The following is a 15,008-nucleotide window of genomic DNA, read 5'->3' as shown; positions in this document are numbered from 1 at the left end:
TCACGCTTCCCATCCAATCCGGTGAGGCCGCCGCGTCAGCTATAGAATACCTGTGGGCGGAGAAGCGATTCCGGTTCCGGGTGTTTTCATATCCCTGTCGGAGGCGATCATACCTCTGATTATGTTATTTTTATCGGAAACTTTTCTCGATTGACCACTGAATAAATTTGAATTCTTTTAATTAAGATTGCCCGATCAAAGCCGATACCATGGCGACACGCTCGGAGAGAGAGAAGGCCCAAAAACTCAACGAACAGCACCAGGCCATCCTGTCCAAAATGCTGAGAGAGGAAGACAACAAGTACTGCGCCGACTGCGAGGCGAAAGGTGCGGTGTTCGTTTTGTCGGCGATTTTATTATTTAACTGTACAAAGTTAGCAGTTTCATTCAGAATCAAACAGTAACGGTAACTAACAATATAACATCCGCGCTTCTTAGCTTAGCTTAGCTAACTGGCCCAAGCTAGTCACCTGACATTCTTCCCTTTAAGCTAAACTAAGTGGTTAACCAGCATGCTAACTTCTCTAAAGCTACATAAGCTCCCCACAGGGCTTCTCCCTCGTCGCCGTATGCTTAGTTACCGGGATTTGCAAGCGGTAAACAAACCGTGTCAGGTCTTTCTAAGAAACTTCAGCCAACTTTTTTTTTTTCTTCTTAAATTAGATCATTGACAAAGAATGTAAAACTTGCAACCTACGTTTCAAGTCACAACAAAGACTAGCATGTTTGAGTGTTTATTCGGGCGTTTTTGTATCTTCACATCCCAAACTGGGTTTAACTGTCATTAACAGGTCCAAGATGGGCATCCTGGAATCTGGGGGTATTTATCTGCATCCGGTGTGCTGGCATCCACAGGAACCTGGGAGTGCACATATCCAGAGTGAAATCAGTCAACCTGGACCAATGGACAACAGAACAAATCCAGGTACTGATTTCTTGTTTTTGCACTTTTCCTGTGTGCATTACTGAACTGACCTACCGGGCAGTAGCCCTGGGGGCTGAGAGGTCAAGGGACTCTGGGTCTAACTCCCTCTTTGGACTGATTTGCTTACTGGCACAACATGAATGCAGAAAATGCAAAACAACTTAAAGGTGTACCATAACTTCTCTACACTGAAAATAAATAAAGAAGAAAATGTAAATGAACACAAGAACTCAATGCGGTTCTCCTTTTTTAAATGTGACATTTAAATGTCTTTGCCAAGTATTCCGTTACTGGTTCTCTAATCCTTTTTTTTTTATGTACAATAAGCACAAATATGGTTCGAAACTCATGTGAAATGTTTTTTGGATAGGGCATATGTGTTCTCCACTAAATGTAACCTTCCTTGATGATTCAAAGCTGTTACAGTATTGCTGATTTTTCATTTGCACTCCAGTAAACTCGGTGAACTTGCCAGACACAAAAACAGGAAATTCTGTTCAGTGGCTAAAGACCTCATTTCTTGTCCGTGGGTTAAGCTTTAATTTTCATTATGCACTGTCATCAGGACTATCAATACCCTTCATTTATGTCATTTGGAATTTACCTTAATAACCACTCTTTAAACTGCAAATTACTGTACAAGTGAACTTGCTGTCATGCTAACAACTAGTTGACATTTTAATGACAGCTTCAAAATATCTAGGCTTGTGTTGTTAAATACTTAATTGCCAGGAATATTGAAGACATATTGGTGTCCAACATCAGTCAACGACTAAAACCAAAACTGACTAATGTAATGTTGTCATGTGGGTGCAGTATTTTTAACCTTAACAATATGAACTATTCAGTCAAACTGCATAAGTTGTCTTATCACTTGGGGGTTATTTTCTCATATCTGAAAAGTGCCACATAACGTATTGTACACCCATTTTTATCTTTTGTGCTATATTTGTGATAAGCGAACATATCATGTGCTTAGTCAATTGATTGCCCCAATGTACACTGTATCCTAACGTTATCCATTTTGTTTACATCTTTGTCTTCTCTTCAGAGTATACAGGATATGGGTAATACCAAGGCCAGGCAGCTTTATGAGGCCAACCTTCCAGATAGCTTCAGAAGACCTCAAACAGACCAGTATCCTTTGCTTAGAGCAAATCCACAAATATAACAAAAAAGTGCCATGCAGCATATGTTTAACCATTTTTCCCTTTTCTTGGAGTTTTATTTTTTCTTAACCCTGACCTCAGAGCAGTGGAATTCTTCATCAGGGATAAATATGAGAAGAAGAAATACTACAGCAAGAATGTGACCAATGGCACCAGTGTACGTATCAACTAAACATTTCATGAAATTATTCATTTATTGTATTATTTTCTAAGTTTAGTCTGTTACTGTTATTATCTTGGAGCAAATGTAACCCACATAATTTCCTTAGTTAATAATAAAGTATTCTGACTCTGATTTAGATCTTCATAATGTTTTGTACTCACGTATTCTTCTTTCTTTTATTATTTTTTTTATCAGCCAAAAGATAGTAAGAAAGAAAGGGAGCCTGACAGAGGAACCAAGGTGTCATCTTACACCAAGGTAAGTCTCGCATGTATTCCAGTAATAATAAAGCTGTCTCAATATGCCCTTTAGCATTGTTTTCCTATCCACACTGAGTTTGTTCTGCTTTTGAATTTTACAACCATTTCATTTTTTTAAAGAGTGAAGAGTCCAAGCCAGTTCCCAAAATCAGCCCTGCTAAGACTGCAGAACCCTCTGTGAACCTACTAGGCCTTGGTGAGTGTGAAAATGATTCAAATTTAGCACCACAGATCAATTTACCGCCAGAGGGAATCCTTATTGGGGGATTTAGTGAGAGTAGAATGTGCTGTGGGAAAGTTCTGACTAATATATTGTGTGTGGAATTAGGCTAATTAATATGTCTGAGTTTATTTGTTTTTCATTTTTAAGTATACATAAGTTTCCAAGGTGATATCTGCATGTAGTACATGACATTTAGCAATCAAAATACACTGTAATTTACACTGTAAAATCACTGTTTATGTGATGGTGATTACCTCTACACTTTGCTCAGCTCTGCATCTTGATGCTGTGGTGTTACCTGAGATTGTTTACTTTTTGGTTCAGCGTGAAAGATCGTCTCCACCCTTAGCTGTGCCATGTTTTCATTTCAAACATGTGGCTCTGCGTGTGTTTACCAAACAATGGAGGAGAGAGAAAGTACCATATTTAAAGGGTTTGGTTGTGTCACCTATCAGCATATCTGTAACACAGCAACTACATCATCTCACTTGTAAATGATAGATAGCAACACCACTTCAGCGCTGACGTCTTTTCAACACGCTGCTGTTACTTGTGGCTGTGCTGTTATTTCTGTTGCTTTCAATTTAAAAACCACTGCAAGGTTTTTGAGTTGAAAAGAGGAAGTGCTTCAGCTGCTGCAGCAGACATGTAACTTCTTGTTTCTACTTTAAATCTTGATGTTTATCTAGAGTATGACTTTTGTTGGATCAGTATTAAGTAAGTGTAGCAGGAAATGGTGGAAATGGTAACGTTAAATGCTGTTAGGAGAAGGGGCAACACTGGATTGCACAACATAGATATCTCTGCCATACTTGCACCAAGTATAGGTTTTCTTTTGGCTTGATTGCTAGATCACTTAAAGTGGGTCTTTTAGTACATGCAAGGTTTTCTGGCATGGATAGATTTTAGCATCTTTTTCCAAAGAGCTATTAACTAAAGCACCTTTTTTGTCTTTTGTAGAATTTATTTTTCATTTATTAATGCATTTTTGACATCTTCGATTTCTCAAATGGTCAGAAATAAAGGAGAATGCATAAACACATACTTGTTTCCTTTACAGTATGAGGACAAGCTCTGTTTGCATAAATAGTCACTCCCCAAAAGCTCATTCTGAGCCAAGAGGAACTCTGATGTGAATGGAAATGGAAGTTATGTAGATTTTTCTGTCTTAATGTTCAACTGTTTTGTTTGAACAGTGTGCACCTTTGTCATCAAACTGTGAAATCTTCACGTTAGTTCTTGCTTTAAAATTTATGTACTTCTTAATTTTTTTCAGCATTATAGCTATGATCGGTTTTTGGTTCATAGGAATAATTCATTTTATTAAAGAGGCTTCCTTTATTTACAGTTAAAAGAAGATGGTGTTGTGTTTTTGACTGGCTTAAGGGTTGCTTGCATTATTTGGATATCATGTTTACTGTTATTTTTCTTTTGTGGCTAGTGAGCTAAATGGGCTAAGCTGATTAATTTTTTATTGCGCTAGCTGTTGTTCTCACTGCGTGGGCAGCTTTGTAGCTGTGGGAGGTTTTTACAGTTGAATATTTAAAAAATAAAAGAAAACACATTTTCATGAAAGCAGTTCTGTACACTTTTAATACTCTTTCTATGTCAATTAGCCCGTTCTATAAGGATTATATTCCTGAACTTTAAAAAAAAAAGATCTTTTAATTAATGCAGACCACAATCAGGAAATGGTCAGTGGGTAGTGGGAACTATTGTTTCCTGATGTATTTTTTTTTAAGTTCCACCTGTAAAACAAATTTTTCCTTCTTTCTGTCACAGACGCACCAGCAGCTGCATCAGCTAACAACGGTAGCACGAGCACAAGCCAGAACAATGACCTGGATATATTCGGCCCCATGGTCTCCAATCCCCTGCCCTCCTCCACATCCACAGCTCAGTTTTCTCAGGTAAAATTGAGAAAGCATTCCCCAGTTCAGATTTAAATCCAAATTCCGATTATTGCTCAGCAGGGCTTAACAGTCACTGTTGCCTGGTTGTAAAACTGAAATTAAATGTGCAGTAAAAAATAAAAAGGCAAATGATAACCATCAGCGTCAATAGCCCACATGACAGCAACACCAGTACTGAGAGACAGTGAGTTTAAATGAAAGAGAGGCAGAAACACACTTCAGAATATGAATGCAGTAAATCAGGCACTCTTGACTTAACATTGAAATGGGGCTTAATGCAGTGTTTATTTTTTATCACCACATTCATTGATTTTGATTAATCAAAGAATTTATCGGTAAGGTATAAGATTTAAATATATTAATCCTTAGTAAATTTAATCAAACAATAATTATCTTTTGTTACCTATATTATAGAGACAAAGCCTTCAGGGGGTGTTGGCTACTAACAGCTCACTAATAGATCACAGCTGAATTATTCAGAGTAATCATGCTCAATAGGCCCATTTTGTATTTATGATCTACATTTATACATGGCTAAAAGAGGCAACTACGTTTTTTTAATACCTATATATTTGCCAGACAACAGCTTGTAGCTGTTTGCAGTACTGGCAAAGTTACTGTCAAGTTCACAAGACCCCCCCAAACAATACTGTTATTGATAGATCTACTGCTGTTTGGTAATGGTAGTTGTCTGCTAGTTTGTAAATTTTGTTTAGTTGTGTTTGTACAGCACACAATAAAACTGTGTGAGCCATAGATTTGTCACAAAAATGGGTGCTTTTTTTGTCATCGGACCTTAAATCTTCTAAACATCTCAATCTCTTTCCTACCTCCAGGTGAGCTCCAATAACTCGGCAAGCACTCCGACACAAGCTCCAGCAGCTGGAGTGTCAGGAGGAGTAGCCAACTCAGGGTCATTACAGGGAGACCTCGACCTGTTTAGTGAGAGCAGTAGCACCACTAAAGCTGATGACGCAGCCAAGAAGCCTCTGTCCAAGGACTCCATCTTGTCTCTGTATGGAACTAACAGCATGTCCCAGCAGGCCCCCACCGGTGAGGACGCCATTTACACACAAACTGAAATAATACCAGTGCCATATTTTCTTTACATATTGAAGTATTGGTGGTTTGATTGTAAATTCAATTTGAGTCCTTTTTGTTTTTATTGGATTATTTTAGATTTTTCGTGTATTTGTTTGTTCAGATTGACTACATTAGTCTACATTAACGGCTCTCCTTATGTCACCTAATAGCTGCAATTCCTTCCCTGCCATTGATGAGCTAGAAGATGCAGAGACCCTGGATTCTTATTTGTTTTTTAAATGCAGTGCAGTCTTTTCAGGTCATTGATCCACTGAATTGAAAATGAAACAGTTTCTTTTTTGTAAAAAAAATTGTAAACTGTCTCCTTTTACCTGCAGTACCTTAACAACACACCAGAGGGCCACAGCCCACACTTTGGCAACCACTGCCCTTGACTAATACTTTGCTTGCTAAAGTCATGCAAATATGACATCACATGATCCACAAGGAACAAGTAGATACCTGTATTTTGCAGCTCAGTCTCACAGGGCTTTTCTGACTTATCTTCCTGCTTAACTAACAGACTCCTTAAAACACACGAGCAAGTTTTCAAAACAGTTCCATACCTCAAAAACTAACTTGTGTTTTTTTTTTTTAATGTTCTTGCCTCCTCTCAGCTGGCATGTTCATGGGCCCCTCTCAGATGCAGTTTCCTGTCCAGGCAGCAGCTGGTTACCAGGCCTTCCCTGGTATGGGTACAGCCATGCCACCCACTACTGTCATGGGTGCCATGATGGCTCAGAGCGGTGCACCCATGATGGGGCCCAGTCCAGGAATGATGGTTGGGATGACGATGCCTAATGGCTTCATGGGGAACGCGCCAGCCACTGGTATGATGGGCATGGCCCCCAGGATGATGGGACCACAGGGTGGTGCAATGCCTACAGGCATGATGCCTGCTCAGGGCATGTACGCCATCCAGCCTGGCCAGCAGGCTCAGTGGAACATGGGTCAGGTAAGGAAATAGCTTAGCTGTACTGCAGCATTGTGTGCGGTTATTTAACAAGAGACCTCATGTTAAGACTTGTGCTACTGGTTTCAAGTATGTCACAGTGACAGGAGACTTTTTTTTTTTTTCCTCAAATGTGACCACACCCAGAAGAGTTGGTGCATTGCACAATAGTCCATTGTGAAGCCCTCTACTGTACAGTTTGTAGAGATAGAGCATCCAGTATTCACTAGATGGCAGCACAAGCATGCAGCAGATTTGTAACTATGCACTAAATCCCTAATATATACTGGAAGTAATTTAGTTGTAAGTGTGGACACTCAAACTGAAGACTAAAGACAAACTGAAGATAAACTCAAAGCAATTTGTACACATGCTATAAAAATTGCATGCTGTCTGTACACAATTATTTCCCATAATGCAGTATACACAGAAATTGTAGGAGCTGCTCACAGCTGTAAAGACTAATCTATTATTAGCATAAAACATTACATTATTTAGTTTTATTACAGTTAGCACGCAGGGTGGAATTGGGACACAGTCAGAACTTCAGTAATGAACTACTAGCGGGTGGATGGGTAGTAGTATAATGTTGTCCCAGTTAATCTTCAGTGATTATTTCTAATCCAGGCAAGGCGTGGTAATAAGTCAGATGAAGGTGATCCTGCTCTAGTGTTATTCACACTAACCTCTGTAACATCCCCAGGTCAACCAGCAGATGTCAGGGCTGACTCTGAATGGTGCAGGTGGTCAGATGGCCTTTGGTCATCCTCCGTCAGCTATGGGCGGGTGGGCTCCCACCGGTTCTGGCCAGACTCTGAGCACACAGCTATGGAAGTGAGCCTTCATGCGGGTCGGTGGTTGGGCAGAGTAAAAGTCGAGGTTGCAGGGTGTGCTTCTCCGTACCTCACTATGAACTGATGCCCATTTCAATCACGGACCAGCCTTCAGAACATGAAAATTGTATCTCTCTTTTTTTTTTCTCTCTCCTTCTCCCTTTTCTGTCTCTCTTTCTCTCTATTGTGTGAGTGAATTGGGAGTCATACAGGATTACAGCCTGGCAGTTTCTGCCTGTCGTATGGTTTTTGATCATAACTTTTATTTTCCTTTTTTGGAAAAAATGACAAGGAAACAACAGTCCCATCATCAACATCGACATATCAGAAAAGCTGCAGGACCAGTTAAACAAGCTTTTATTGTATCACTGTATCATTATAAGATTATAGAACATTTAAATGAATAGTATTTAAAGGGAGAAGGGTATGACTATGAGGTCAGTTGACACTGCTCCCAGATGTACAGCGCTGTATAACCTTCTTTTAAAGTACTTGTGGTTCCCCTATAAAATTAAAGTGATAATAAATAATTTCCTTTGACGTGTGTTCTGTAAAACAGATGTCAACTTTTTTTTATGTCTCAAATTGGTGAAATGTAATTGTTGCAGGGGCACGCCCACTTTTATTTCTCACATTTGTCTAACATTTGATCTAGTTCTGCTGTGGCCCTAAAAATAAACACAGTGAACTTAATAATCTTCACAACATGTACCCTGGATGCATTCTTGTTAGCGGACTCACACAAAGCACTTTCGCCTTGTACACAGATGAAGCACAAGTGTCCCTCTTCACAAATCCACGAGTCTGCATTCCTATAGTGCTTCTCGATCCTGGGCAAAGCATTCAGGCCCAAAGTTCATAAAATCATGAACTAAACTGAAGTTCCTGATTTGATGTATTTCGTTGGCTTTTCACACTTGGGTGGGGTTACTGATTACACTACATGCAAACTATTCCTGAGACCAACTGAACCACACCCAGAGCCACCCCTTCAAGCGGACCAGTTCACTGTGTGCAACAGTCACATGGGAAGAGAACATTGTAGCTGCGAAATACACATTTTTATCATCAAGATGGACTGAAAAATAGACGGTAGGTACTTTGCAAAGCAAGAACAGCCTCACGTGAGGTGTTTACAATTCTGAACTAGTAATGCACACTTCCATCTTCTTATTTGAAGCAATACTTATTGAATCCCTTTAGGGAGTTTCTTCAAACTTGGCACAATATTTTTTTCATGAGTTGCTATGACCACGAGTCACTTGAACTCATGGTCACTGTGTCTTGATTCTAATTTTTAATAACCGTAATTCAATATTTCAAAACGATGACAAAATATCCCACAAATGTCTAATTGGATAAAGTAATTATATCCAAAAGGTCAAGTATCACAGCTTGACATCACATTGTTCTGCAAAACATCTTTCCTAACATTATCCACAACCTGAAATTTGGAATAGAATAGAAGGAATTCACCATATTTCACATTTGAAGTCATGATACTACCTACCTACACTCGAGTAAATTCTAATTTTACTGCTTGGTAGAGACATTTAGCCTCTGGTTGCTATTCTAATTCCCAACATTGAGAGTATCTGACATTTAGCACAGCACAGCTCTCTAAAAGACTATGCTGCTGCTGTCCTCTAGATGACAGTGTTGAGACAGTGGAAAGTTTTAGCTGGACAGAAGTATTTCACAGCGACTCGTGAAAAAAACGGATTTAAGACCCAAACTACACTGCGCCATAGTGTGGACCGAGAGTCCCTGTGGGCTGTGAGTAGGTCTGTGAACCAAAGGTGTTTTTCTGCTGTGAGTCACTCATCCTCTTGTAGAGCAGAGTGGAAGAGGTTCGCTTGACTGTGGTCACATTATTTCAGTAACTTGTTCTCTGTGCACTGCTAGTAGTGCCAACACATTTTAGCCCTTCACTTGAGTTAGAGGCTTTTATTTAACAATAGAGCTCTGTATGGCAGCACAATGAATCTAAACCAACACACAAAGCATCTTCAAGTAAGTCAAGTTAGAGCTCGTCTGTTGAACTGTGATGGTTCATTTCAGCATCACAAAATAGATGTGACTATGCCATGCTCAGTTATACTGAATTAGTGTTATAAAGATTAGGGTCATAAGAACAAGTCTCTCAGTGAAGAAGCAACTGCTTATTTACTAAAGTGTGGCGGTAACAAGTACCTGGTGGCAGTATAACATTCATCTTTGTAAGAGAAACCAAGTTATATGATAAGTCTTTGCCCCAAATCTCCTGTCTTAATATGATAACCTGTGTGCTTACTATTCTGCGGATATAAGCACATGGTGTAATGTGTATTTACGTATTTGATTTTATTTATAGGGGATTTAACTCACTAACTTGCTGAGTTTTCTCCCTTCCTAACATTGCTTGTGCAGTATTACATACAGTATATAAACTTTTTTATATAGCTGGTGCAGTGAATGCCCTTTTGTTGAAGTTAATTTGTGGGCCTTGCAGGAGCTGGAAAATCATAGTCAGACTATGTGTTTACAGCCAGTAGCAGTTTTGTAGGAAAATATGCTTCAGTCTGCCTCAGAGTAGTTTTGATCAAGAGGTTTTTGTTTTTTTTCATCCGGTAGTTACTCTGAGTTTTGTGTTTGTTAAATGGTATTTTAATTGTGTTCTTTTCAGTACACAGCACATGTCTTTTGTTTCTCCAGCTATTGCATGCTAGGATATGCTCCTCTACACATCCACCCAGCTCATGGGAAACATTTAAAAGTGGATGTGGTTTGAAAAATCAGTTTTACAGTCATTGGAGAAAAATGCTACAGCATCAAAGCTATTCTTTGGGATAAGCTCCCTCTTTCTTAGTAGTAAACATTATTGTAAGCACAGCCTTGCCTAAATAGGTCCATACTGGTCTTCACGCTGTGGCTTATCAAACCAGCTCTACCTGTTAAACAGTCACCATTCAGTTAAGTCGGAAGGATATGTGTCCCTGAAAGGTGTTCAGTGGTGAGAATGTACTGAAAGCGAATACTCTGCTTGCACAAGAGGATCAAAACACTTACAGAAGCTTGAAAAATAACATGTAGCTCATGCTTGGCAGGGCTTGAAAGCCCCTTGAATTTGTTTGGCCTTGTTCCACTCTATCTCTCAACTCTTTCTGTGCCCTGCTGCAACTCCAACCCAGTTTGAAAACTTTCACAGTAAGGTCTGATGCCATAAAGCGTTTGAGACCTTTAGCAAAGAGGTTAGGCATTCCTCTCAGCTTGTGTGGCAAACTGTACAATGCTCCAGAATAGAGTCCGCCATCTGTGTGAAGAATGTTCCGGCTTTCACCAGCCCCTTAATGGACTTTTTGACCCTGAACCATTAACAGTGCTGCCGATTAGTACATCAGGCTGTTTCAGACATCTTTAATACTTAACCAAACGTTTTTCTGATAGGAAAGGTTAATGTAGTTTAGTTAAATTCCACATTGATATATAGCAGGCGTACTCAAGTGTTGAATAAACTCTGCTTGTTATCAGTTGGGTCCAGAAGTAGTTTTGAAAGGTTGCAGTAAAGCTTCTGTACTACATGTGTGCTAAACGCCTGCTAGCAGCCAGCTAACTTAGCTAAGCACAAAGACTGGAAACTGCTAGCTTGCCAGTCAGGAAGAAACCAAAGTGTTTTGTCAAGTGTGATGAATTGCTGTTGACTGTGGAATTTGATAACTGTGCCAATAGATAAGGTGTTATTAAAACAAATTATGACTACAACTAAAGGATACTGTTGCAGTTTATGTTAAATGTTACATGCAAGGTATTGTGTGAAGGTTTCTTGTATGGATTAAGACACTAATCATGATAACGCTGTTCTACCTTCTAGCTAATGTATGGTGAAGGGTAGGTTACCCCCTGGATGGGGCACATCTGACTATGAAGCCAAGAGACACTTCATGCTCATACTTTGATTTGTTACTCATGAAGTAGGCCTGCAGTAACACGCACCTTTCTTTATGATTCTATTTTTATCCTAATGGGGACCAGTATGGACGTCTTTTTAAAACCAAAATAATATTCCCCTTCTAGCAAGTAGAAAACATGTCTGTTTAAGATGCTTCCAGATTGTGTTCACTTTTCCCTTCAATTAACTTGAATATTCATCTTTTATATACAGGCTGTGATTCAGTGGATGGCAAAATTAGCTTAGCCTGGCACTCAGAAGGGAGTAAATATATCCCACCTAAAAGCTGTGATGCCATTTTCTGTCTAAGTTAAATATTATACCAGATAAGTTGTTAAAACAAGTGGTGAACACAGCCAGAGATTAGTGATACTATTGCAGGAGATGAAACCGCTGTATGATGTGGAAAAGTTTCTTTTACACAAAGACCAAAACCACTCAATTATTTAGCCGATGCTGACTTTGACGATCAGTTCATTATTAGTTTGATTGAGCAGAATTTTTGTTATATGCCAAGTGTCTTCCTCTTTCACTCTATAAGCCCCAGGCTAGCCTTGAATGGCAAGCAGCCACAGCAGCGGGAAAATACAGAAATCCCTGTTTGCAACTTGGCAGTGCTTTTTATGGGATTCCTTTATGTAGCCACGTGCAGACAGTTATTAACCTGTTCATGCTGCACATGACATGACAGCTATTTATTGTAACATTCATTATAAGGTGAGGCTCCTCTACAAATTAAACTAAATTGTTTAAACACTTCCTCTTCCAGTTATGTGGGAAAGTCAGTGGTTTATGAATCATTCATAAAATTGCAGTAAGAATATATAATGCTTGGTCCTCTGTTATAAAGTAATTGATTGTAAAGATTTCAGTCAATGTCATGGCCCACTTGGCCCAGATCATGGAGGAAACTTCTATAGACAGAGGGTGATTAAAATTTTTGCAATTCAGCCAACAGTGGATGTCTTCATTGCTGTCTTCAAATAGTTGACTTGCATAGCCCTTTAATGGTCTGCAGTAAATGTGGATATAAGTCTGACTGTTTTGCACTGTGGGAAGAAGTCAGATCACCCAGAGTAAACCCATATAGACTCAGAGAAAACATGAAAACTCCACACTGAAAGGCTCCAGCAAGCTGGTAAATTCAAACCTATGACTCCTTGCTTTGAGGCATTAGTGCAAACCACTGTAATATTAATGCACATATACTGCTCTAAAATTAAAGGAAACCTTTTTAATCAGAGTATAGAATCAGCTCAGTTAAACTTCTGGGACATTGAACTGGTCAGTTAAGTAGCAGAGTGGGTTGTTAACCATGAGGGGGTACATGGCGATACAGCCTCTAGGATGGTGATACGTGCCATTTACAAAAAGTTTGCTGTGTCTCCCAGCATTAGATTAAGAAGCATTGCCACAGCCATACAAAATGACCTGCAGTCAGAGACCATTGTTTGGTCTGTTACCAGAATTGGCAGGTCCATCACTGGCTCTCTGTGCTGTTCATAGATGACAGCAGGTTCACCCTGAGCACGTGATGCATTAACAGGTCAGGAGAAGTTGTGGAGAATGCTATGCTGCTTACAACAAAGTTAGCTGGTTTTGTGATGGGTCAGTGGGTCAGAGCTCTACAGGCTAGACAACAGCGTGACTGACATTAGGGATCAGGATAAAATCCTTGGACCCACTGACGCAACAATGCACAACAATGCACGACCTCATGTGGCAAGAGTATGCAAGCAGGAGATTTCCTAGGTCACCATCCATCTTCTCATTAGGAGCACCGACATTGTCAGGCATGCATATAAGCACATGGGGGCCACACAAACTACTGTGTACCATTTTGAGTTGCTACAATGAAATTCTTGAAAATAGACTATCCCGCCGCGTCATGTTTGGTACAGGGCATTCATCTTCAATGCCCTGTACCAACATATAGCTGAGCAGCTACCTGAACGCTATGCCAACAGAGGTCGATTATCTAGTTAATAATTTTACCTCCTCACTGCGTACGAATCTGGATACTGTAGCTCCTGTGAAAACTAAGGCCTCAAATCAGAAGTACCTGACTCCGTGGTATAATTCTCAAACACGTAGCCTAAAGCAGATAACTCGTAAGCTGGAGAGGAAATGGCGTGTCACAAATTTAGAAGATCATCATTTAGCCTGGAGAAATAGTTTGCTGCTTTATAAGAAACCCCTCCGCAAAGCCAGAACATCTTACTATTCGTCACTGATTGAAGAAAATAAGAACAACCCCAGGTTTCTCTTCAGCACTGTAGCCAGGCTGACAAAAGTCAGGGCTCTATTGAGCCAACCATCCCTTTAACGCTAACTAATAATGACTTCATGAACTTCTTCACAAATAAAATTTTAATCATTAGAGAAAAAATTACCAATTATCATCCCACAGATGTAATATTATCTACAGCTACTTTTAGTACCATCGATGTTAAGTTAGACTCTTTTTCTCCAATTGATCTTTCTGAGTTAACTTCAATAATTACTTCCTCCAAACCATCAACGTGTCTCTTAGACCCCATTCCTACAAAACTGCTCAAAGAAGTCCTGCAAATAATTAATGCTTCAATCTTAAATATGATCAACTTATCTCTAATAATCGGCTATGTACCACAGGCCTTCAAGGTGGCTGTAGTTAAACCTTTTACTTAAAAAGCCATCTCTAGACCAAAGTGTCTTAGCTAATTATAGGCCAATCTCCAACCTTCCTTTCATATCAAAAATCCTTGAAAGAGTAGTTGTCAAACAGCTAACAGATCATCTGCAGAGGAATGGCTTATTTGAAGAGTTTCAGTCAGGTTTCAGAGCTCATCACAGCACAGAAACAGCTTTAGTGAAGGTTACAAATGATCTTCTTATGGCCTCTGACAGTGGACTCATCTCTGTGCTTGTCCTGCTAGACCTTAGTGCAGCGTTTGATACTGTTGACCATAATATCCTATTAGAGCGATTAGAACATGCTGTAGGTATTACAGGTACTGTGCTGCAGTGGTTTGTATCATATCTATCTAATAGACTCCAATTTGTTCATGTAAATGGAGAGTCCTCTTCACACACTAAGGTCAATTATGGTGTTCCACAGGGTTCGGTGCTAGGACCAATTCTGTTTACATTATACATGCTTCCCTTAGGCAGCATCATTAGAAGACATAGCATAAATTTTCACTGCTATGCAGATGACACGCAGCTCTATCTGTCCATGAAGCCAGGTAACACACACCATTTAGTTAAACTGCAGGAATGTCTTAAAGACATGAAGAGCTGGATGGCCGCTAACTTTCTGCTTCTTAATTCAGATAAAACAAAGGTTATTGTACTCGGCCCTGAAAATCTTAGAAATATGGTATCTAACCAGATTCTTACCATGGATGGCATTACCTTGGCCTCCAGTAACACTGTGAGGAACCTTGGAGTCATTTTTGACCAAGACATGTCCTTCAATGCACATATTAAACAAATATGTAAGACTGCTTTCTTCCACTTGTGCAACATCTCTAAAATTAGAAATATCCTGTCTCAGAGTGACGCTGAAAAACTAGTT

The 15,008-nt window shown here is 39.6% G+C and overlaps 1 protein-coding gene across 1 annotated transcript; it reads left to right on the top strand.

The window, feature by feature from the left end:
* Positions 1-29: 29 nt before the first annotated feature.
* Positions 30-8,051, top strand: LOC100708553 (stromal membrane-associated protein 1). The gene is made up of 10 exons (XM_019359616.2): positions 30-327; positions 792-925; positions 1,977-2,062; positions 2,176-2,251; positions 2,453-2,515; positions 2,638-2,713; positions 4,523-4,650; positions 5,490-5,706; positions 6,354-6,691; positions 7,392-8,051. Exons 1-10 carry the CDS (start codon positions 210-212, stop codon positions 7,524-7,526), a joined length of 1,371 nt encoding a protein of 456 aa, XP_019215161.1. The 5' UTR covers positions 30-209; the 3' UTR covers positions 7,527-8,051.
* The last annotated feature ends 6,957 nt before the right edge of the window (positions 8,052-15,008 follow it).

Source organism: Oreochromis niloticus, linkage group LG6 (assembly GCF_001858045.2).
Source record: "Oreochromis niloticus isolate F11D_XX linkage group LG6, O_niloticus_UMD_NMBU, whole genome shotgun sequence".
NCBI lineage: Eukaryota > Metazoa > Chordata > Actinopteri > Cichliformes > Cichlidae > Oreochromis > Oreochromis niloticus.
The sequence above is the reverse complement of the archived record's forward strand: the minus strand, read 5'-3'. Positions and strand labels throughout refer to the sequence as shown.